The sequence below is a fragment of the Balaenoptera borealis genome, assembly GCF_965194805.1.
Source record: "Balaenoptera borealis genome assembly, chromosome: 17".
Classification (NCBI taxonomy): Eukaryota; Metazoa; Chordata; class Mammalia; order Artiodactyla; family Balaenopteridae; genus Balaenoptera; species Balaenoptera borealis.
Genome location: NC_138876.1, coordinates 37570896 through 37597692, shown reverse-complemented (window position 1 = coordinate 37597692; position 26797 = coordinate 37570896). Strand labels below are relative to the sequence as shown.

At 35.6% G+C, this 26797-nt stretch overlaps 2 protein-coding genes across 3 annotated transcripts in view; one reads left to right on the top strand and one right to left on the bottom strand.

Moving 5' to 3' along the window:
* Nucleotides 1-26797, top strand: part of LOC309615137 (uncharacterized protein) — a 343686-nt gene that overhangs the window by 19633 nt on the left and 297256 nt on the right. The gene's annotated exons all lie outside the window — the stretch shown is intronic.
* The window catches only part of STK3 (serine/threonine kinase 3), a 315343-nt gene that overhangs the window by 101720 nt on the left and 186826 nt on the right, over nucleotides 1-26797 (bottom strand). For both annotated transcript variants that reach the window (XM_082364364.1, XM_082364365.1), the window contains one exon: nucleotides 24840-24965. In XM_082364364.1, coding sequence (XP_082220490.1) covers nucleotides 24840-24965 — 126 coding nt within the window. The remainder of the gene's footprint in view (nucleotides 1-24839; nucleotides 24966-26797) is intronic.

Here is a 26797-nt window from a genome sequence, read left to right as displayed (position 1 = left end):
ACTAAAAACTTGGTGACGGTGTTGAAAACTTTTCAGTAACACTTTTTACTTTTTTAAATCATTAACTCAAATTATTCTTAATATTTTAGATGATTGTTCAAATTTCCATTTGATACTTTAACATTTTCATAATAAAACAGTTATTTATAATGTTTTTCCAAAGTTATACTTCATTTATATATACTCTGTTACTCCTTACAAGAGAAAAGCAGAAGAAAAACATGTTGATACTTTATAGAAAAAGGTCTGCAGAGCAGATGCTTCCCCACTGTAGAAAGCGGCCAATTCCAGTAAGGAATACAATAGCATTTTCAATCAGTGGTCATCATGTGCCAGGAATGCAAAACAGAGTACTGACGATAATCCAGGTTATGAATCATAAAATCCACATGGAATACAAATATTTGAAAACATCATTAGGAAATCCTACTCCACTGCTAAGACAGATTTATGCTATAACAGTCTGAGAAATAATCAGAGCCTTTGCACTAGGTATCTTTACATTTGCAATATCTACCACCTTAAAGGATTTTCTAAACATTCAGCTACTATCTGATTGATTTAAAGGATATTAACACAAACATTTTAGAAAGCATTTGTCATTTCTAACATTAATGAGATAGACTATTCTTAGATAAACAGGTGTCTTTTTAATTTGAAATATTCTAATTATTTTCTCTTCCTGAAATGATATTAAATACTTCTTTATTACCTATACAATTACATAACAGTACATTATCAATACAGAACAGTGATCTTAGTGACACTGATTCAATTAGACACTCCTATTGGGTATGCATTCTACTAAAGCATGAAAAAATTTATTTTTCAAGAAAAAAATGAATGTTTAAGACACATAAGTGAACCAATTATACAAAAAGTTGCAATATTATAGTGGTCTAGATATCTGTAAAACATTTTAGAGGCGCTAATCAGGGATGGCACTGACAGCAAAGAATAATGTAACAAAACATACTACAAATACAAAACTGAGCTTTCAAGATAGTAAAGGAAATCTCCAAGAGCCCCAAACAACTAGGAACTAGAGTGACAATAAGCTAAATCTGACCTTAGGGCTGCCATAGGGGCCATGTGATGATGAGGGGTGGGATGGTGATGGGTTATCCACTTTAAAGGATAAAGGAAGACAAGAGTCTTTGGGTTCTCTCTAAAGTAGAACTGAAACTCTTACATAAAATTGGGAATCTTGAAAGTCTACATCCTCAGTGAAAGGACAGACAAGAAAAAAAGTACTCACAGGTAAGGGAGATGACATATAAACTTGTCTGCCTCACCTGGGCTATAGGTAAAGATGAGGAATGGATGGTGGGGGGTTTTCCCTTTAGGATGTACAGACATGGGTTTGGGTTTTCTAACATTACCCACATGGTCTGGGGAACCCCATGCTGAGAAATCAGTCAAATGCAGTCTCAGTATGGAAGCACCCAGGGTGCCTGATGAAAACAAATTAAAATCCACCCTAAAGGGACTCATACTCAACCTTCAACCCAGAACTCATCATTCTCAGAGATAAAATTCAACTAAACTTGAGCTTACAAAAAGACAAACAATGAATAAACAAGCTGCCAAGATAGATGGGAAAAAAAACAGATTTAAGACTCACTTGCTCCTTAGAATTAAATTACTCCCCTTAGACAGCTGGATCTTTCTAAGATAAAAATTTCTAGGACCAAAATTAGGAAAGAGTAGACAGTGGCACCCTAGATTGGGAAAAACAAGCACAAAGGTAGAAATATTATGGCTGGAAGGGAAAGCATTAAGTGAGTTGGGCTGCGTTAAGTGAGTTGGGCTGCATTAAGGAATGGCCTACAGGTTACAGAGTGCTTTAAACACTGGGAGCCAGCATGCACTGCTTGACAGAGTGATGGGAACCTTGCAAACTAAGGGGTGAATTGGAGAAGGAGACTGAAGAAAGAGAGCCTGGAATCAGAAGGTTATTACTGAAATCTAGATTTGAGGTGATTAGAATCTGCGCTGAAAAGGTCCTATACAAACTGGTTTAAATGACAAGTCCAATCTAATAGAAATCATGAAAGAAGAAACAACATATTCTAGAAACTTTCTGGACATCAAATACAAGGAATCAAAAATAACTACAATATTCTGGACCTAAAGAGGCCAAACTGACTCTAAAGAGAAAACTGTAAAAGATTCTAATCTGAGTAGATGAAGACAGAAAATAAAATAGATAATGCCAGTTATTGATAACCAAAAAATGACTTAATGGAATTTGCCACTTTAGCACATGATAAAGGCACTGAATTCTAATGATTAATTTGTGGGGAAAGAGTCAAATAAGAAGTCAACATGGTCCAGCAGTTAAGAATCCGCCTTCCAACGCAGGGGACGCGGGTTTGATCCCTGATCCGGGAACTAAGATCTCACATGCTCGTGCGCTCTAGAGCCCACATGCTGCAACAACTGAGCCTGTGTGCTCTGTGCGCCACAACTAGAGAGAAGCCCACGCCCCTCAATGAAGAATCCCGCATGCCACAACAGACCCCACGTGCTGCAACTAAGACCCAATGCAGCCAAATAAATAAATAAAATAAAATATATATTTTTAAAAAAAGAAATTATTTTTTTAAAAAAAGAAATCAACACGGCATGTGCAGTGCAACTTCAAGGAAATGAGCACAAAATTGGGGAAACCTGTGGCAGGTTTTACTTTTCTCCCCATGCAGAACTAACTCAGGTCTTGGTGGTTGTGCTCACATGCTAACCTGTGTCAGTAAATAAATTTTAATCATTCTTGAGTTAGAAAAGGCAAAAATCAAAGGGAACTATTGTACATTTGCTTGTATGCCTCACATCATGGAAGAGCCCTGTGTACCATAAAACTAAAGGCACTCTCTACTATAGCAAGGTGAAATTACTGATGTGACCCAACAGAGCATTCATTATCTTTAAATTCCACTTCCAAATATGGTAAAGGAGAGCACTTATCCATTGCCTCTGTTCTCAATACATCTGCAGTGTCTACTGTTTCTGTGTTACAAGTGAAATAGCCCGCAGTAGAATCAACTGGTTAACTCTGGTCGCATTCAGTACCATATTCAACCCAACTGAGCTAAGAACTACTGAGAAAACATCAGAAATATTCCCCTTCAAACTGCCATCCTTAAGCACTGTTTCATTGTCTGACAGGTTGAAAAAAGTAATATATTGATATTCACCAATTAAATATTACTAAGACTTACAGTATCTGGAAATCTGTACAAAGAATGAACTTTCCTCCCACCGATATAAGTAGGTGGTCCTTCTACTTCACTGCAAAAGCAGCAGAAGAGCTTATACAGCTGCTGTCTTTGACATACCTATCTTTAACAAACAGAAACGTCTGCCTTCATGCATCCTAACTTTCTGAACGTTCATGGGCATGTTTTAAAGTTACATCAAAGCTTTCACGATCTCCGAAAGTCATTAACGACTTGTTCATCAGTACAACAAACCTAAATGGTGAGAAGGGTGTGGGCAGGACTTCAGAGGCTCCATGATGCAAGACTGTACAAGTTCCTGGCATTATATTAAAAGCTTCCAAACAAAAGATTATCTTACATCCCCTGTGCACAATACTGATATACAATAGAGTAAATTTAAAAAGTAAAAGCAACCTTAACCATGACTTCTCTTTTTTCTCTCACAGCCAAAAGCATGTCAAAGGATTAACAAAATATAAAGATTATAAAATCAAATATTTTAAAATAAAAATAACACCTTTAAAAACTGTTGTGTTGTTACAAGCAGTTTATAAAAAATCCACAAGAGGGCACCAAAGACAAAAGGCTAGGACAAATTCCATTAATTTGTGATTTACACAGATAAAACAGGTTCATAAAATAGGTTATTTTATTTACTAACATACTATCAATACCTTTCAGAAACAGACTATTGGCCACTGATTTTTTTTAAAAACTGATATATTTTAAAATACTATAGCCACTGCCATGTTATATTTTTATATAAGCAACATTTATGTTTCTTAAGGGACATATTACATTCAGTAATCTCCCCAATGACTTGCATATAATAGCAGGAGCTCAGTGAACACTTGTTGATTCCACAAAATTGACAGAAACATACAACAGGAAATATCAAGTATTCATATCACTGTGTCACTGCATTCTAAATCGCTTTCATATAAACAGATTTATGATTGTATTATCTTATGTTCTTAGAACAAATAGAACTAAGAGCTAATTTGTCTTTGAAAATAATTTCTTTTTATTATCCTTTCTTTCTCTTACTCCTTTTCTGCTCCATTATGGTCATGTTTAACAACAAATAGAAACTTTAATATACACTTAACAAAAGAAATCACTTGTATAAACTCAGAAATGATAACATTATAAAATGACTTTAAGAAATCACCTTCCAAAACATACAATTTAGAAGGAGACTGCCTGAATCACAATAAAATAACAATATTAATTTTAGCATGCAGTTACATTACTGAAACTCCTGATACAAATGACATTCTGGGGCAGAGAAATGCCAAGTCAAGCCAGCAAAAAAACAAGCAATTACCCCCAAAACAAAATATTTATCACATGTTTGACTTAAGCATTGCTCCAGAAATACTTCACATACCAGTATGTACCTTATTATTTTTAAATGCAGATACTTTCTGTGTTGATGATAATCTTGTGGCACTATGCTGAATAATAAGGGGTTAAGTCAGTTAAAACCCATTATAAAGCAATTTTATACATATGTTTATTGATTTGATAAATATTGATTAAATATTTATAAGTACCTACTGTGTGCAAGGCAGTGTGCTGAGATATAGTCTTTGTCTTTGAGAAATGTACAGGTTTGTGGAGAAAGTTAGAAAGTAGACATAAATACAGTGAGATAAGCATTCTCACAGAGCTAAACACAGATACCATGGGAGCACAGAGGAGCACTTGCCTGACCAAAGCCTTGGAGGAGTATCATGAAAAGTTCCCCTTTTCCAGAGGAATCAATGGCTGAGATGACTCCTGAAGGATAAGGAGTTAATCAGGCAAATGAGGGTGACCTAAGAAGTGGTCTAGGCAGAAGCAGCAACTGATGTTATTCTTTAGACACTTTTTGAGCAATCTCACTTTTGCTTAAGGTTTAACCACCAAATGCAGAAAGCCTGTTAATTCTCCAACTGCTTGAGCTCTCCCTTGGGGTTCAAAACTGCATATCCAGCTGCCTGCTACAGAATGACTTTGATGACCCATGGACATGTCAAATTAAATAAGTTCTAAAATGATCTCATCCTACCCAGAAAGTTGCCCTGTGAAGAGTACTGCTGGAGAATACTTCAGCCACAATATGATAAGAGGTGGAGAGAGAATATGATGAAGTGAAGAAACAAAGGCTCTGACTATTTTATCAAGAAGTCTGGTTATGAAAAATTTGTTGTTGATTTCTTCTTCAGTTTTTTAATGGTCAAAATATAACTACATTTTTACACTGAGGAAAAAGGCCCTAGAAGAAAAGGATAATGTGACTGACTGAAAAGGCCTATATAGACATGACTGTCTAGAAAATTTCAAAGAATCGACAAAAACCTCCTGGAACTATATAATAAGTGAATATAGCGAAGTCACAGGATACAAGGGCAATATAAAATATTCATTTGCTTTCTCTATAACAGCAATAAATAACTGGAATTTGGAATTTTAAAAAAATCTTTAAGGCACACACACACACACACACAGAAAAACACATTAAGTCTAACAAAATATGTATAGAATCTGTGTGCACTGATGAGAAAAAGCAAAGATCTAAATAAACTGAGAGACATTCATGTTCACGGATTAAAAGACTCAAAATATGGTTAAGATATCATTTCTTCTTAACTTAATGTATAGCTTCAATTCAACCGCAATAAAAATTCTAGCAAGCTAACACGTAATTGTCAACAAAATGATTCTCAAGATTATATGGAAAGGAAAAAGGCCTAAAACAGCCAACACAATAATGAATAAGAAAAATAGTTTGAAGACTCCAATTTTTAGACTTCTATAAAACTACAGTAATCAAGACAGTGTAGTATTGGAAAAAGAATAGATACATATATCAGTGATAAATCAATGGAACAGAATAGAGAGCTCAGAAACAAACCCACACAAATACAGTCAACTAATCTTTGAAAAGGGCACAAAGGCAACTCAATGGAGAAAGGATAATCTTTTAAACAAAGGGTGCTGGAACAACTGGATGGCCATATGAAAAAAAAAACAACCTAGACTTAGACCTCATGGCTTTCACAAAAATTAACTTGAAATAGATCACAGAACTTAATATAACATGCAAAACCAGAAAACTTCTGGAAGAAATCATAGGAGAAAATCTGTTACCTTTAGTTTGGTGATGAGTTAAAGCATCAAAAGCAAGATCCATTGGAAAAAAACAAAAACAAAAACTGACTGGTGATATTAAAACAAAAACTACTGCTCTGTGAAAGACACCATTAGGAAAATGGAGAGACAAGCCACAGACTGAGAAAATATTTGCAAAACACTACCTTATTTTAAAGGACTTGTGTCCAAAACACATGAACAACTCCTTAAAAATAAACAGTAAGAAAACTAAAAATGGGGAAAAGTACTGAATAGACATCTTGTCCAAGAAGATACATAAATGGCAAATGAGCATACAAAAAGATGCCCAACACCTTCTGTCATTAGGAATTACAAGTTACACTAACAATGAGATACCACTAAATACTTGTTAGAATGTCTAAAATGCAAAAAAACAAAACACAGAACAAAACAAAAACTTGACAATATTAAGCTCTGGTGAACATGTTTAGCAACAGAAATTCTCATTCATTGGTGGCAATGCAAAAATGGTGTAACACTGGAATAGAGTTTGGCAGTTTCTTACAAACCTAAACATATCATAAGATCTACCAATTACCATCCTAGGTATTTACCCAACTGATCTGAAAATTTACATCCACACAAAAGCTGGCATGAAAGTGTTTACAGCCACTTTATTCATAATTGCCAAAAGCTAGAAATGACCAAGATGTCCTTCAGTAGGTGAATGGATAAACAAATTGTGGTACATCCATGCAAAGGAATACTATATAGCGAAAAAATGAGCTATTAAGCCACAAAAAGACATAGATGAATCTTAAATGCATATTGTTAAGTGAAAGAAGCCAGTACTGTTTGATTCAATTACATGATATGGAAAAGGCAGAACTACAGATGATAAACAGATGAGCAACTGCAGAGGGCTTGGGGGTAGAGGGAGAGTTTAATAGGTGTAGCATAGGGATTGTTTTGGGTGGTGAAAATATTCTGCAGGATACTGCAATGGTGAATACGTGACACCATGCATTTGTCGAAACTCATAGAAGTTTATACTATAAGGAGTGAACCTTAATGTATGCAAATTTAAAAACATATTTCAGGTGGTCAGGAGATCCCAGGATGGAATGCAGAATGTGAAACACACAACCTTGGAAGTGAGTGGAATCTGTTAAGACTTAAAACAAAAAGCACTGTACATAAGCACTGTGCTCTACTTGATAAAGTTGTTCCCATGGGGATATGGGTTAATTCTGAAACCACTATACATGCACACAGGAACTGAAACATTTAGCAAACGGGTGGTAGATGGAGGGAGCCAGGTTTTTCACCATTGCAGGGGGGAGTTATAAACAAGCAAGGGGAGGCAGATAGAAGGATCCATGTGGTAATGGATCAGAGTCAGAGACATCAGTATGAATTCATGTTTAGCTTAATATAGGCAGAGATGGAGATATATATATACACACACATATATATACATATAGATATTTGTATATACACAAGTTAGCACACACACACATATAACTCCTTGCTTTGTCTGCTGAGAGGGATCAATAAAGTGACAATATGCCACAGTAGCAACAAGTACATCTACAGTCCATATCTTGGTTTCTAATACCATTCTCTAATAAAGGAACTAGCTCCTAGGATTCTAGAAACTGTGGCAGGAAATATACAAACTGAACCTAGAGTATCTTACAGTGTCAGAGAGTAAGGAAGCAAGTAAAGTAAAAGCAAACCCACAATGATGGGGTTATATCAAAGGGACAAAAGAGCTAACCATAAGAGGTTCCAATGGCCAAAGCTGGAACAATCTGAACAAGAAAATACATAAGGTAGTATTGGATTATAACCCAAAGTGTAAACTAAATAACCATGAGTCAGTGAGATATATATGACTGAATAAATAAGTGGAGAAAATAGACAAATCTCCTGTGTAGAAGAATTCCTACTAACTTCCCACTCCTCAAGTGTGGGCTGTGTATTATGATTTCCTTCCAAAGAATACAGTATGGAAGGGGGGAAAGAGTAATTTTGTTGTGAAGAAACCTGACAAACACTACATCAGCCAGGTGATCATGGGTAACACTGACAGTGATAAGTCATGTTAACAAAATGTATTTGTGATACTGTGATATAAGAAGAAACATAGATTTGATCTGTCCCCAGTTCCTGGCACAGTACTTCTAAAACCCTTACAATTTCCTGAGTGATATGTGTGGGAGGAGCACATTTTCTTATGCATAATAAGCCCCTTTCAGCCATATCTGGCTTTATGCTAATAAGGTGACTCCTGGAGGATGAGGGCTGGTTGCCAGAGGAACCAACCATGTGATCAGAGGGGTGGAACTTTTAGGCCTACCCTCCTGACCTCCAGGAAGGGGAAAAGAGTTAGGGATTGAGTTAATCACCAGTGGCCAATGATTTAATCAATCATATCTCTGTAAAGGAACCTCCATAAAACCCCTAAAAGAAGGGTTTTGGAGAGCTCCCAGGTTGGTGAATAGATCAAGGTGCTAGGAGATGGGCATGCCTGGAGAGGGCCTGGAAGCTCCACACGTCTTCCTCATACCTTACCCTATGCATCTCTGCCGTTGGTCTGTTCCTGAGTTGTATCCCATATTGGAAATAGTAAAGTGTTTTCCTGAGTTCTGTGAGCTATTCTAGAGAATTAATGAAACTGAGGAGGGAACTGTGGAACCCCTGATTTATAGCCAGTTGGTCAAAGTATGGGAGACCCAGACTTGTGACGAGTCTCAAGTCTGAAGTGAGGGAGGGGACAGGTTTGTGAGACTGAGTCCTTAACCTGCAGGGTCTGTGCTAACTCCGGACAGTTAGTGTCAGAATGAATTAAACTGTAAGACACCCAATTGGTAAACTGGAGAATTGCTTGGTGTGGAAAATCCACACATTTGGTGTCAGAAGTGTTATAAGTAGAGGAAATGAGTTTTTCCTTTAATATTCTTGATATAAATGTGATGAGACTAGCCTTTACTTCTGTAGTCTCTCTCCCAAAAACCAATAACCTCAGTATCATCATAAGAAAAAATATCACACAAATCCCAGTTGAGGGACATTCTACAAAATACCTAACCAGCATTTCTCAAAGTTCTCAAGGTCATCAAAAACAAGGATAATCTGAGAAACTGTGACATCAAGAGGAGCCTAAGGAGACATGGTGACTAAATATAAATGTGGTATCCTAGATGGGTCCTGAAACAGACAAAGGACACTAGGTAAAAACTAAGTAAATCTGGATAGAGTATAGACCTTAGTTGAAAACACTTATCAATACTGATTCATTAATTGTAACAAATGTACCATACTAACATAAGATTTTAATAGGGGAAATTGGATGTGGGGTATATGGAAACTCTTTGTACTATTTTCACAATTCTTCTGTAAATATAAACGTATTCAAAAATTAAAAGTTACTTCAGAAAAAGAAAATGGAAGAAATTCATTTTTTTATTTGAATAAATATTTACTAAATAAATATTTATGTCACAAAGCCCAACACAAGAATCTACAGGTCAATGGTTCTCATCTACATTAGAATCAGCTAGGGAGCTTTTAAAAAATTCTGATGCCTGGGCTTCAGCTTATATCAATTAAATCAGAAATTTCTCAGAGTAAAAACCAAGCATTATTGGGTTTTCTTTTCCCCTCCAGAAGTAGACAGGTTGTTCAAATGTATAAAGAGAGAGATCAAGTGACATAGCCATTTGCTGAATATTCTACACATTGTATTAAACATTATAAATCCCAAGGAATCATTTTTCCATTAGAGATAACTAAAATATCAGACTTTTAGTGATTCATGTATATAATTTTTTTATATTGACAAGAACAGAGCTCTGTACTCCATCATTTAACCAAAAAATTTGTTGGAATCTCTTTTCAGAAAAAGATATTTTAAAAATATTTAGCAAATTTCAGTATGTACATGCTTAAAAAAAAGAGAGAGAGAATGCCCTGAAGCGCATCTTATTTTTAAAAGGGCATGCTTTATTGGATAAGATTTTTTAAACTCTTACATGGCAGAAACAATGCACACAGATTTGCTTTATACCCTACTATGAATGCTCCTTGGTAAAACAAAATGTCGTATTTGTAGAAAGTTGTTTTGAGTAGAAAGAGCAACTCCATTAGTAGATACTCTTTAAAAAGTAGTCTTTCTATAGATAATTCAGGTATTTACAGTAAATATGAACAAATATATTTATGCTTTTTAATCAATTCACACTAAGGATTTGGGAATATCTTCCACTGACATCCGGAAAACAAATTCTTTCTTACTATGTAATACAGTTGACCCAACTCAGCACCAAATTTATATCACATGCTCAGAAATGCCCCAAAAAGAAGAGCTTTGCCATGTTTAGCAATGCTTAAACTAGCACAAAAACCTTGATATTGGGATTAACCTGCTGCAGAAATCTCTGTTTACAATTTGTTTAATTTTAAAAATCTGTACAATTACCTCAGCACCGATCAAAACATGTCAATTTGTCAAGATGTATTCTCATCAGATAAGCTTTTTCTATAATAGGTATAAAATCAAATTCATAAGGCACTAGCTCCAATCATGTCCCATACCTTTCTTGAATAAAAAATATTTAAAGAAGTTTGTTTATAATAGTTACTTACCCAGGGCACAGGTGTACAGCACCAAAAAATTTTAAAACAACGTATCTTGAAATAGTTATCATATAGTGTTTCCTTTTCAAAAGTCACACTGAGAGTTGATGGAAATGTCAACATAATTTTAGGTCTCAAGTTTTTCTCCAACTGTAGTAAGTTGAATTATGTAGAAGTAAATTAAGTTTGGAAAAATTATAAGTTGATATTGGTATTACCCATAAATTCTCTGAAAACTGTACTCGCTCAAAATGAAAAAAAGCAGGATCTACAATGGGTTCAAGTATTAATACTGAATATCAAATATAAGTATCTTCGACAATGCAGCAACTCAATATGGTGAATTTACAGCTCTAGAATTTCAAAATCAGGGAAAGAATTTGATCTATATTATTTCAAAATTTAGCACTATTAAATTTTCAATGGTCCAGTGCCAAACTGGCTCTGTGTCATATTAGGCCAGTCATCAGAGAAGGACCAATCCAGGATGGAGACTAAAGACAGCTAACAAAAAGGCCATCAAAGAATACAAGCTCTCTGTATTCTTAAACTAAAAATAAATGTAGAAGTAAAACTTGGCAATGCAGACCTCCCATGATGCTGAAAAGACCATTCATCTTTGAAACAATCAAAAAAAGGAAAAAAGGAATGGGGGAAAAGTCTCAAATGAAAACAACTACTATATCAAAATAGCCATTCAAAATCTTCTGCCATATCCTAAAAAAGGTAGCCAGTCCCCAGTACCATAGATAGCAGGTATTGTCCAAATGAATCCACCAAATTGGAGCAAATTCCAAAAAAAGGATCGGCCAAGTTTCATGGGCCAAAGGTAACCAAGATGAGTTACAAATGAATATAAAGGGAGGTTACAAAGCAACAACCTTAACTACACAGATGTAGGTGTTAAGGCAAGCACAGAATCAATCAAATAATGGCTCATTAGTCTACAATTGTTCTCATATGGCTGGAAGGCCCAAGATTGTACCTTTGTTCCACCATTTAAAGAAAATTATTTTATAAAACTCACAGTGGTTGAGAAAAACAGAAATGTCCATTTACTTTTTTTTTAATTGAAGTATAGTTGACATACAATATTGTGTTAGTTTCAGGTGTACATTTACTTCTATTCTCATCAACTACTAATTTGGTATGACTTGCCTTAAATTCCTAGATTTCTTGTAATGTTATCTTTTAGAAGTTTTCCCTTCCCTTCTTGGATCATTTTCATTTACAAAATGTCCAGAATAAACTATAATTGAACAGACCAAAATTTTTCTTTGAATTGTAAAACTTTATGAGTGCTCAAGGAGTTTTTAATCATTATAACATATGAGGTTTTATAGATTTATTTGACTATCATCACATTAACAACTCAATATTTAAAATGACAATTTCAGAACACCCAAGAAAAGACAAATGACAAAAGTTTCCATTAAAATGGAGGATTGAACACATGGGTTTATGCTTATTCCAGCAAAAACCCTCAAAAAATACAATTTTTATTGTACAAAATTATAATAAAGGCACAGAAAAAAATAAACTCATAAAGACAAAGAGCATGGAGGAGGAGACAACAGCAAACAGGAGATGTCAAAAAATTTGGAAGTTAGAAGAAAAAACTGGAAGCTAGAAATCACATAAATATATGTAAGTAGTAGCTATCTCAGCAGACCAAAGAAACCCAAAACTTAAGCTTGTAAGGAGAGAACTCACAAGAGGCAAGCAAATTCAGGCCCCAGAGCAGTGGGTCCTAACGTCTTTTACAGTAAGGTTCACAAGTCAACTAGTTCTATTCTTACACAGAGAGTTTCCAACAGGCAATTTTAGTGTTTCTCTCAAATATAATCATTAGATGCTTGAAGAAAACCCATAAAGTGAAAAGTCAGAGATCAAAATAAACATGAAGGAAACAGAGACAAGGAAGAGAGAAAAAGAAAACTCAAAGTAATAATGATAATATAACAACAATGAGGAAGAAAGGATATTTTGGAAATTAAATATTTGCTACGGAAAAAAATACAAGGGTTAGAAGATAAACTTAGAGAGACCTCCAAGAAAGAACAAAAAAAGGAGAAAAAAAAATGGAGAAGATCATTGAAAGATAAATCTAAGAGGTTTAACAAGGAAATAAAAGGAGAGTGAGAGAGAGAGATTGGGGGGGAAGTGAGAGAGAAAGAGGGGGACAGAAAGTGAGGGAGGGAGAGAAAAGAGAGGAAGTTATTAAGAAATAGCAAATATAAAATTATACAGAATTGATCTTACCTGAGGAAACAAGAAAAATCTTAAATAAACAACATAACCTTACACCTAAAGCAACCAGAGAAAGAAGAGCAAACAAAACCCAAAGTTAGTAGAAAGAAAGAAATCATAAAGATAAAAGCAAAAATACATGAAATAGTGATGAAGAAAACAACAGAAAAGATCAAAACTAAAAGCTGGTTCTCTGAAAAGATAAACAAAATTGATAAACCTTTAGCCAGACTCAACAGGAAAAAAAGGGAGAGGGCTCAAATCAATAAAATTAGAAATGAAAAAGGAGAAGTTACAACTGACACCAAAGAAATACAAAGGCTTACAGGAAACTACTACAAGCAACAATAGGCCACAGACAACCTAGAAAAAATGGACTAATTCTTAGAAAGGGTCAACCCTCCAAGACTGAACCAGGAAGAAATAGAAAATCAGAACAGACCAATCACAAGTAATGAAATTGAAACCGTGATTTAAAAACTCCCAACTAACAAAAGTCCACGACCAGAAAACTTCACAGGCGAATTCTATCAAACATTTAGAGAAGAGTTAACACCTATACTTCTGAAACTCTTCCAAAATACTGCAGAGGAAGGAACACTCCCAAGCTCGTTCTGAGGCCACCATCACCCTGATACCAAAACCAGACAAAGATACCACACACACAAAAAGAAAACTACAGGCCAATATCACTGATGAACACAGACGCAAAAATCCTCAACAAAATACTAGCAAACCTAACCTAACAACACACTAAAAGGATCATACACCATGATCAAGTGGGATTTATCCCATGGATGCAAGGATTCTTCAATATACGCAAAGCAATCAACGTGATACACCACATTAAAAAACTGAAGAATAAAAACCATATGATCATCTCAATAGATACAGAAAAAGCTTTTGATAAAATTCAACTCCCATTTATGATTTAAAACTCTTCAGAAAGTGGGCATAGAGGGAAACGACCTCAACATAATAAGGGCCATATATGACAAACCCACAACTAACATCATTCTCAATGGTGAAAAACTGAATGCATTCCCTCTAAGATCAGGAACAAGACAAGGTTGTCCACTCTTGCCACTTTTATTCAACACAGTTTTGGAAGTTCTAGCCACATGAATCAGACAAGAAAAAGAAATAAAAGGAATCCAAATTGGAAAAGAAGTAGTAAAACTGTCACTGTTTGCAGATGACATGATACTATACATAGAGAATCCTAAAGACACTACCAGCAAACTACTAGAGCTCATCAATGAATTTGGTAAAGTAGCAGGATACAAAATGAATGCACAGAAATCTTTTGCATTCCTATACACTAATGATGAAAAATCTGAAAGAGAAATTAAGGAAACACTCCCATTTACTACTGCAACAAAAAGAATAAAATACCTAGGAATAAACCTACCTAAGGAGGCAAAAGACCTGTACTCAGAAAATTATAAGATGCTGATGAAAGAAATCAAAGATGACACAAAAGGATGGAGAGATATACCATGTTCTTAGATTAGAAGAATCTTATACTACCCAAAGCAATCTACAGATTCAGTGCAATCCCTATCAAATTACCAATGGCATTTTTCACAGAATTAGAACAAAAAATTTTACAATTTGTATGGAGAAACAAAAGACCCCAAATAGCCAAAGCAATCTTGAGAAAGAAAAACAAAGCTGGAGGAATCAGGCTCCCTGACTTCAGACTATACTACAAAGCTACAGTAATCAAAACAGTTTGGTACTGGCACAAAAACAGAAATATATATCAATGGAACAGTACAGAAAGTCCAGAGATAAACCCACGCACCTATGGTCACCTAATCTTTAACAAAGGAGGCAAGAATATACAATGGAGAAAAGACAGCCTCTTCAATAAGTGTGCTGGGAAAACTGGACAGCTACATGTAAAAAAAATGAAGTTAGAACACTTCCTAACACCATACACAAAAATAAACTCAGAATGGATTACAGACCTAAATGTAAGAACAGATACTATAAAACTCTTAGAGGAAAACATAGGCAGAACACTCTCTGACATAAATTGCAGCAATATCTTTTTCGATCCACCTCCTAGAATAATGAATATAAAAACAAAAATAAACAAATGGGACCTAATGAAACTTTAAAACTTTTGCACAGCAAAGGAAACCATAAACAAAACAAAAAGACAACCCACAGAATGGGAGAAAATATTTGCAAATGAAGTGACTGACAAGGGATTAATCTCCAAAGTATACAAACAGCTCATGCAGCTCAATATAAAAAAAAAAAAAATCAAAAAATAGGCAGAAGATCTAGATAGACATTTCTCCAAAGAAGACATAGAGATGGCTAAAAAGCACATGAAAAGATGCTCAACATCACTAATTATTAGAGAACTGTAAATCAAAATGACAATGAGGTATCACCTCACACATCAAAAAATCTACAAACAATAAATGCTGGAGAGGGTGTGGAGAAAAGGAAACCCTACTACTCTGTTGGTGGAAATGTAAATTGGTACAGCCACTATGGAGAACAGTATGGAGGTTCATTAAAAAACTAAATACAGAACTACCATATGATCCAGCAATCCTACTCCTGGGCATATATCTGGAGAAAACCATAGTTTGAAAAGATACATGCGCCCCTATGTTCACTGCAGCACTATTTACAATAGCCAAGACATGGAAGCAACCTTAACGTCCAAGACATGGAAGCAACCTTAATATCCACAGAGGAGTGACTAAAGAAGATGTGGTACGTATATACACTGGAATATTACTTAGCCATAAAGGAGAAGGAAATAATGCCATTTGCAGCAACGTGGATGGACCTAGAGATTGTCATACTGAGTGAAGTCAGGCAGAGAAAGACAAATATCATATGATATCGCTTATATGTGGAATCTAAAAAAAAAAAATGGTACAAATGAACTTATTTACAAAACAGAAATGGAGTCACAGATGTAGGAAACAAACTTATGGTTACCAGGGAGTCACAGACGTAGAAAACAAACTTATGGTTACCAGGGGGGGAAAGAGGAGGGAGGGATAAATTAGGAGATTGGGATTGACATATACACACTGCTATATATAAAACATAACTAATAAGGACCTAGTGTATATAGCACAGGTAATTCTACTCAATACTCTGTAATGACCTATATGGGAAAAGAATCTAAAAAGGAGTGGATATATGTATATGTATAACTGATTCACTTTGCTGTACAGCTGAAACCAACACAACCTTGTAAATCAACTATACTCCAATAAAAAATTTTAAAAATAAAATAACACAGAATTAAGGCACATTTCCAAATTGAAAGAGCCAAAAGGCACTCCACACAATGAATGGAAAAAGATCTACACCAAGGCACATTCCATGAAAGTTTTAAATAACAGAGAGAAAGTGAAGATCTATAAAACTTCTATAAAACATTCAAAGGATTAGGTATCTGAATGTCATCCGGCTTCTCATCATCCTTACTACTGAGTTAAGAAATTGAGCAAGGCCTTCAAATTTTTAAGGGAACATTATTTTCAATCCAGAATTTTATACTCAATCAATCAACAGTAAAGATAGAATAAAGACATGGTCAGATATACAAGTTCTGAAAAAACCTGCTAATGTCTGGAAGCTCCTGGGAGGTAAAGTGCATCAAAATAAGGAAGCAAAACAAGAAAGACAAGATCCAGGAACCATAGGATCCATTAGAGAAGAGAGGAAAGGAAATTTGCAGGATGATGCTGAAGGGGGGTTGGGGGGTGGTGTCTTAGGAGAAGAGCTGTTCAAGACTCTAGAAAGTCAGCGTTCAGATTACAGGAAGATAGAGGGCTAGCAAAAGAATGAGTCAAGAAAAAAGTATGACACTAAAAAATTATTTGTGTTTGAACATACACAGAGGCCTTTACAGCCTCTGCAGAGAGTCTGGGAATGTGGCGTTTCAGAACAAATTCATGATAGGTACATACAAAAATTAACAGCAACAAACAACAGTAACAAAAACCGTGACAACTACTCATTCCAGAAATCACAAACATAAAAAATATGTAATCATAATATATTATGATGTTTACATACTCATAGCTATATAAACACTGAGAGGGATTTTTTTAGAATTGTGTTTTAATTATATGGGGAGAATGAGAGATAACAAGTAGTCAGTTCTTTTAAAGAATTTCAGTTTGTGATCAATAATGTTATCTCAAATATAAATGTTCCTTACTAAATCTAATTTACTTTTCAAGAAGTAAAGGAATGAGAATAAATTTTAAAATTCTCTTTACTGGTTTTAAGCTTAAAGTAGTTTATAAAAATCTCTACCAGTTCTTCCAAACACATTTGACCATTTAAAATTTGTTTTAAAATACTTAAAAAGAAATTTTCAAAATACTGGTTCAAGTCTGATAAGTGATGTTATTTTGGTGGCCCTTAGAGTAGCAAAACCAGCAGCAGCAACAAGTATCATCAAAGAAACCAAAAACTAAACAAACAAAATAATAACAAAAACAAAACACCCGGACAAAATGTTAAAATAATAGCAGTAGTGGTGATATAAGTAGTAGCACTAATAAAAATGAAGCTAAAGTTTATTGAGCATATTATGTGTGATAAACTGTTCTAAGTGTGAAGATATATATATTTTTTATTACATCCCCATAACAACTCTATGAAGTATGATCTATCACTGCCCCTTTTTTTTACAGATAGTGAAATTGTCACTTGGCCAATGACAGTTATTTGGGAACAGAATTAGGATTTTAGTCCAAGCAGTCTGTCCTGCTCTTAGATGATTTTTACCCTCCCCACCCCCCAAATCTAACCAATTAGATACATTAGAAGCTTCTGGACTGACTTGGGCTGATTCTGATGCTGTTCTATTATTTATCAGTTTAAAAGATTCTCAAGAGAGAGATTGATTTGAAGTTCCTTTATTGAACAGGGGTAGGGGGAAGATGGAAGATTCTGAGACTACTCACCTGGAGGCTATCTCACCATCTGTAGGGATGTGGATTTTCCCAAGCACCCTGGCATTTCTCCCGACACCCATGCTAAGAATTACTGTTTCAGTGAATCACAATTGGAAGGGATATGCCATCCCTCAGACATTAAGGACAGCAGCCTGACAAGTTTAGAGTTCAGACCAGAAAAGTTCAGAAAAAAAGTTCAGAAAAGAAATCACCAGAAAGTCCTCATTTCTTTTCCAAAGACAGAAGCTCTAAAACATGATCTAAAGCCAGTTAGTAGACAAAACCTTTTTCTTTGACTCATTACTAAATTAATATGAAATAAAATGACACCTTTGAAAGTGAAAATAAAAGGCCTATTATATGCATAAAAGTGAAAAGCTCTCAAAAAAAAAAAGTGAAAAGCTCTCAAGCAAGCCTAACATCAAGAAGTATCTCACTTTTTGCTCAACATTTTCCTTGCTTTAACATTCTCCCACATCTTTCAGCTCCTTGTATTTTACTTAAATTAACATTGTGATTGACATCGGAAACACCTGAGCTCCAGTACAAAGCAATTCTTGCAAACTCCTTATCAACCTTTTAATCTACTTTAAAAATGACCACTTGTCAATAGTGCATTCTATGCCTTATCTTATAAATTCAATTTATTAACACCATCCATTACACTTTTAAATAATCATTTAGCGTACCATGTACGGAGTGTTTGCCTTGTTATTTTATTTAAAATCAGCAAGCACTAACTTTTACTGTGTAAATATTTAAACATAAGTGCCTATATAATATTTTAATAAGCCATACCAGATAACTTAAAACTAATCTTTTAAAAATCAGGAATGAATTAGAGTTTAAGAGCTACACAGGGGGGATTTCCCTGGTGGCACGGTGATTAAGAATCCTCCTGCCAATGCAAGGAACACGGGTTGGATCCCTGGTCCGGGAAGATCCCACATGCCGTGGAGCAACTAAGCCCGTGCACCACAACTACCGAGCCTGTGCTCTAGACCCTGTGTGCCACAACTACTGAGCCCGCATGCCACAACTAATGAAGCCCGTGTGCCTAGAGCCCGTGCTCCGCAACTAGAGAAAGCCCGTGCACAGCAACAAAGACCCAACACAGCCAAAAAAAATAAAAAAATAAAAAAGAAATTAAAGAAGAACTACATAGGGATGTATTGTTTATTGTATAATTAATAAATTATCAGAATGCATGCTCACACCTTGAATGCTACAGATATATTAGTATAATCTGAATGAGAACAAGAAAAAGTCCTGTATGCCAACAGTTTATATAGACAAACTATGTCCAACTTTGTACTGACTTGGTCAGAAATAAATGCAAATTTTATGAAAATGTTTGACTCTTATGAAAAAGAGTATCACTTTAATGACAATTTGGCCATGAACATTAAGAGACATGTAGCTATGAGAATTTGACTGTTTTACTTTAAAACTGTATACGTAATCCAATTTTAAGCCAATTTACAAGAGAATACCAAAGGAATGAACAGTATGAAGACAAACTCTGTGTAAGATTTTGAGCCTTCAATGTGAATAAAGGTTTCTGAGAGAACATGACTAGTGATTTAAAAATTTGATAAAAATGAATGGCGATGTAGAAACATACTCTTACTGTAGGAGGGCTTCAAATCCACTTTGCATATCTCATTGTTCTTATAAATTGCATGTGTCTGTGCGTATGCATATTTATTTATATTCAGAGCACAAATGACAAAATGACCTCAAGATAGAAACTACTGCCTGAGAACATAATCTAAAGCAAAGAGTGGGAATACCGCTCAAAGTGTGTGACTCTGTCAAGACTTAATTTTTTCTTATAATTTCAATTAAAACAACAAAAAACAACATAATAGTTTCATCCAGAAACACTAGCTTGGTTCCAGAGAGTATAAATGCTTATTTGAAAACTAAGAAATCATAAAAACCTGATGTGATTTTTAAATCTGTCCACAATGTTTTGACAGTCTTCCCTTCAAAAGGTAGAATCTAATTCCCCATACCTTGAATGTGCACTAGACTATGTAACACATACCTAAAACAATGGGATGGCTTTGGAACGGGGCAGTGGGCAGAAGCTGGAAGCACTCGAGAGAGTGTTAGTAACAGCATGAAAAGTGATAAACTTTTAGCTCTTATATTTTGGTCACTGATTCATCCAATTAGACCTTATATTAAAAGGTCATTGTATATGATAAGAGGTAAGGGTCCAACCTCACTCTTTTAACATGTGGCTATCCAGCTGTCTCAGCACCATCCATTAAAAAGGCCGCTCTTGGGCTTCCCTGGTGGCGCAGTGGTTGGGAGTCTGCCTGCCCATGCGGGGGACGCAGGTTCGAGCCCTGGTCTGGGAGGATCCCGCGTGCCGCGGAGCGGCTGGGCCCGTGAGCCACAATTGCTGGGCCTGCGCGTCTGGAGCCTGTGCTCCGCAGCAAGAGAGGCCGCGATGGTGAGAGGCCAGCGCACCGCGATGAAGAGTGGCCCCCACTTGCCACGGCTGGGGAAGGCCCTCACACAGAGGCGAAGACCTAACACAGCCATAAATAAATAAATAAATAAATAAACAAACAAACAAAAAAAAGTAAAAAAAAAAAAACACATGTTGCTAGGCTCTACCTACCCCCAGAGTTGCTGATTCAGTAGGAATCGATAATTTGCATGTCTAAAAAAAAAAAAAAAAAAAAAGACCGCTCTTTTTCCATTGAATGGTCTCCACACTTTCATTGAAAATTAATTGGTCATAGATGTATGGGTGTATTTCTGGACTCTCAATTCTATTCCATTGATTTATATGTCAATCCTCATGCTAGAACCACACTGATTTAATTACTGTAGCTTTGTATTACATTCTGAAATTGGAAAGTGAATCCTCCAACTTTGTTCTTTTCCAATATTGTTTTAGCTACTTGGGGCCCCTTCCTCCATACAAATTTGAAGATTGGCTTTTCCTTTCTGCAAAAAAAGACCATAGGGATTGGATAAATATGTGAGTCACTTTGGGGAGTACTGCCATTTAAACAATATTAAGTCTTCCAATCAATGAACATGGGATGTCCTTCCACTGATTTAGGTATTCTTTCATTTCTTTCAGCAATGTGTTGTATTTTTCACTGTACAATTCTTTCACCTCCCTGGCTAAATTTATTCTTAGGTATTCCATTCTCTTGGATGCTACTGTAAATGGAACTGTTTTCTTAAATTCCTTTTTGCGTTGTTCCTTGCTTCTGCATAAAAACATAATGGATTTTTGTATGTTGATCCTGTACCCTGCAACTTTGCTAAACTTGTTTACTAACTCTAGAAGATTTAGATGTTTTGGACGGACACCATCTAGGAAGTTGCTCCACCTTAAGGGGACCAAAACAATGGCAAGCCTCTGTGCCAGCCCCACAGGGAACTGCCCAGATAGCTCAAAATGCAAAAGCACAATTTTTTGAGAGTAAGGTTCTTACTCTTCTCCCCTGCCCTCAACCTCCACCTCTGCTCCCATGGCTGCCACTGAACTAAAAAACTGGTGATGGCAGGCATGTAAAGCAAAAATGCCACATCACTTTCTTACCAAAACTTAACATTCTTAAGCTTCTTCATTAAGCACTCCCCTGGTTGCTGTAAGTTTTTTATTAGATTCCAGTGTTCTGAAAAGCTTGATTTGTCAGTTTCCGCCCACTTAATGGTTGCTTCTGTGGAGCCACTGATGATGCTTAGGTCTCCCTACTCCACCATTTTCTATGACCAGTAGCTTCTTTAAACAAACAGAATATGGCAGAATTTACAGTGTGCAACTCCTGATGTCATAAAAGGCACTGAGATGTCCTCTTTGTTCTCGCTCTTGGCTCACTCACTCCAAGAAAAGCCAGTTGCCAGACTGTGAAGACTCTCAAATAGTCCTGTGGAGAGTCCCACATGGCAAGGAGCTGAGACAGCCTGCCAACAGCCATATGAGTGAGCTACCTGGGAACTGCAGTCCTTGTCAAGCCTTCATATGACTGCAGCTCTGACCAACACTTAAACCTCAACCTCAGAAGAGACTCTGAGCCAAAATCATCCAACTAAGCCACTCCTGAAATACTGATCTACAGATACCATGAAATAATAAATGTATGTTGTTTTAAACTGCTAAGTTTTAGCAGTATATGATATTTAAAGCTGAGGCCTGAAAGACGAGAACCTACTCATTCAAAGAGTTCTAAGGAAGAAGAGTGTTTCAAGCAGTGGGAATGGCACATGCAAAGGCCCTGCATAAGGAAAGGTCATTGGCATGTTAAAATAATAAAAAATTTGAAAGAAGATCAGTGTGACTGGAGCTCAGTGAAGGAGAGGAAAATAGTGAAAGAGAGGAAAATGGTGAAGAAAGAGATCACCAAAGTGGCAGAAAGTAACTGAGGTGACTATAGCAAGGTCTTTAAAACTTAGTAAAAACTGGTAAGTTCTGGGGTAATCAATGGTTCCTTATCCATAAAAAATGGAAACCAACCTATAATTAAGTATAGGAAAATAAGAGCAAAGCAAAAATAGTCACTACTCCAATGACAGCTAATTAAAGGCAGTTAACTAGTCCAGCACTCATGAGAAGCTTACATAAGGTGAAAGAAAACCACTGGGTACCATCCCAGAGGGGCAAAGACTAGACTTTTTGAGAACATAATCTTATCAAAGTATGTAATTCTGATAATCCAGTGATGTTTATTTTTCAAAATACTAATAAATATTTGATTGAAAAGTGAGCATAAAGTCTTAATGAAGGAGCATGGAAGCTTAAAAGTAAAATACCTAGTTTTATTCTTGGTTCCTCACCAGTTTTTTTGTGTTTTGTTGTTTAATTAATTAATTAATTAATTAATTTTGGTCGCGTTGGGTCTTTGTTGCTGCACACGTGCTTTCTCTATAGTTGCGGAGCACGGGCTCTAGGCACACGGGCTTCAGTAGTTGTGGCACGTGGGCTCAGCAGTTGTGGCACACGGGTTCTAGAGCACAGGCTCAGTAGTTGTGGCGCGTAGGCTTAGCTGCTCCACGGCATGTGTGATCTTCCCGGACCAGGGCTTAAACCCGTGTCCCCTACATTGGCAGGTGGATTCTTAACCACTGCGCCACCAGGGAAGCCCTCCTCCCCAGGTCTGTGAATTTTGGTAAATGACTTCACTCCTAACTTAATTTCACTCAACTGCAAAATGAGATAATAATATACACATCTTCAATCTTACTTCTTTAAAGATCAAATAATATGATAAAACTGCTTTTGAAACTACAAAAAAATAACTGACATTTACAAATTTGATCACTTGTAGAGAGAGACCGAAAACTAACTCTAGTATCACACAGGAACCCAGGGTGGGAACTATAAGACCCTTTGAGAACAAGAACCAAGATCTTTACATCATCCCATATTACTTATGGAAAAAACACCTTTATGAGGATGCTGTTTAAAATTCTGAATGGTGAATTCACTGGCAAAAATTTATATCTAGAATATAAGCTTAAAGCATCTGTCTCACCAGGCAGTCCACAGTCACTGCCAAATGAGTAACTGATTTAGCCGAATATCTACAGAAAATGATTATAAATCAGCTCTGAAAAGAAGCGCACTTCTCCTTGTCCTGGGCTACCATATGACACAAGGTTTAATAACTGGTGAGGGACTTCCCAGGTGGTCCAGTGGCCACGCTCCCAATGCAGGGGTCCCGGGTTTAATCCCTGGCCAGGGAACTAGATCCCACATGTCACAACTAAGAGTTCACATGCCGCAACTAAAGATCTTGCATGCTGCAACAAAGATCCTGCACACGGCAACAAAGATCCTGTGTGCCGCAACTAAGACCCAGCGCAGCCAAATAAATAAATAAATATTTAAAAATTACTTGGTGAAAAGGGTAAAAGAATTTCAAAAGAAATACCAATTAGATAACCAGTTTCTGAAATTGAAAGTAAATTTGAATTAGCAAAATAATAGGATTTGTATACAAAAACTATAAGATTAAAAAAAAAAACTTCTATGGGAAAATATAGGTGATGTTATCAAAGACATTTCCAATCAGTATAAAAATAAAATATCTGTGTCTTCAGATTTAATGACTAACTGAATACCAAGAAGTTTTCATCTCTATATCCTTAACCAGAAAAAAAAATTATAATTTGAAACAAGGAAAAAATCGTTAGTGAAGCATAAAAACATCAGACACTATAAAATGTGATATATAATTTTTTACTTTATTAAAATGCACTGATGCACTAATAGAACGTAAATGTAATAAGCTGGTCCTTTTATGTCCCTCCTGCTTTCTCTAGTAACCCATCTTCTACTGTGGTACTCTATCTACAGCATAACTGATGACTAGTTAAAAGTAAGTTCCAGAAGATATGACATAAAATTGACCAAATCCAAGACAATACTTATTCAACAAACACAGCCTCAGTGTCAAGTAGATACCAGATGCTGCATAAGCCTATTATATTAACCTTACATTCCCCATTAATCATTAATTCTTAAGACATCAGAAAAGACATCATTTAATAAAACAAAACATATTTTGAGATTTAATGAACAAACATACTTCACTTGTACAATAAAACAGAAAGTGCTAATGATATATTTAAAGAAAAAACCCAAAATTATATGAGAATGACTCAGAAGAAAAAGATCAACTTTTTTAGGGTAATTACGAACCGAATTTTCTTCTTCCTCTTCCAATTCTCGCTGTTGTTCTTCATGTCTTTTAGCTTTGATCTCCATGGCTTCTGTGATCAGGTCTCTTAAAATTGATACAGGTTTTGCATTCTTGATAAAAGAGTGCTAGAAAAGTAAAATTCAATGGTATTAATTCAAATGGTTTCTCTGAATTAAATCTTTAAAACATTAAAACAACACGTAAATGTGAACCAGGAGCATAGGCTTCAATGATTGGTCCTTTATCCAGAATTAAATGTATAGGTTAAGAACAGAGAATATTTCAGCTGCTTTAGAAATAAAGATTTTACTTTCAGGTTTACAAGTTTTTAAAAAACCATTAAAGCACACACACAAAAATGTAATCCTGTTAATAAAACTACATTACCCTTAGAGATATAATTGTCCAAAGGAAGTATAGATTAGGTAGATTAGGTAGTAAAAAAGACAAGAAAAAATTTTTTCAAAGATTGGTGATTAAATTACATATAAAAATAAAATGATTTTGGTATTGTTACAAATTTTAATTAATCTTAACAAGCTGACGGCCAGAATCAGTGGTCAAAAGGAGGGCAACTATTTATTTTACTTCTTTTACATATTTTCTATTTATTATGTCTTTAAAAATATAATCATTTCCAAGGGAGAAGTAGAAAACAGCAATAAGAGAAAAGTATTTTTCAGAAAATGAGTACTGCTTCACTTCTATACCACCCTGATCTAGCTAAAACATCTGAGTTTGCTACAATTCTGATAAACAGAAGTGAAACCACCAGAAAATACCTGGGTGCCTGATGACTTTTTAATTCAGAGGAGTAACATGAGAGAAAGGAGAGGGAAAGGTTAAAAGTATTAATTTGGAATAGATAACCATATTTTGAAGCAGCAATACAGCTTCAAAATGTAATTTTCCCAATTATATGTCAGTAGATAGAGTCAGGTGAAAGCCATCTGAGTTATTTTCGTAAAGATCAATACAACACAAAAATATTCTTAAAGATAAAAAAAATTCTAGTGCTAAAGAAGAAATTACAGACATTTGGAAGAGGCTTTAAAATGGTGAACATACCATTTGGGAAAACTATGAGTAAGAATTTTACCTGATTACAGAAATTCTAGCATTGATGACAAAGAACTAATAAATTCTTTTATAGCAGTTATAAACTGATCACCAGATAAATTAAGTTCTATCAACATACCTGTGGTGGAGAGTCCTAGTCACCCACCAAAATACAGTTGTGGCTGGACCTATGGCTACCCAGCTACATCCTACACTTCTCAGTCTCCCTTTCAGTTGGTTGTAATTATGTGACTAAGCTCTCACCAATGAAGTGTGAGTGCCTGCATTGTGTTCCACTCCCTGATCTGGGCCTTAAAACACCGAGACTGTGCACTCTTCTGTGATTTCTTCTCTTTCTGCTATGCTGGGAAACAAAGACAGTGCCCTAAAGGATGGTGGAGAGCAAGAAGGAAGAAATCCCAGTCCTACTGTGAAAAATTCTGAGAAACAATGGTAAAAAGGTCACAAAAATTAAACTAATTGAAGATATGTTCTTTGCCCTTAAGGAACTTATTATCTGGAATAAGGAACAAAAGACAAACACATAAAAAAAATTGCAATGTGACATACAAGTTACATTCATGATGATTTAGCACAGTTTATATGATTAAGAGATGTAAAAGTAAAAGAAGAGATGAAGTAATCTCAGATGCCTCATAGAGAAGAATCAGACCATTTTAGGGAGAAGGAAAACTATGCACAATATGAACAAACACACAAAGATAGGGGATGTATGTTAGAACACCATAGGAAGAGCTGTCTAGCCAAAACAGAAACACTGCTTAGAGGAATGTTGTCCTGTGAGTTTAGATACAGGTAACAGTGGGACAAGAGGGATAAACGCTTAGAATGAGATACTTGAATTTTGCTTGACAGTCCCTTTAATTACATAAACAAG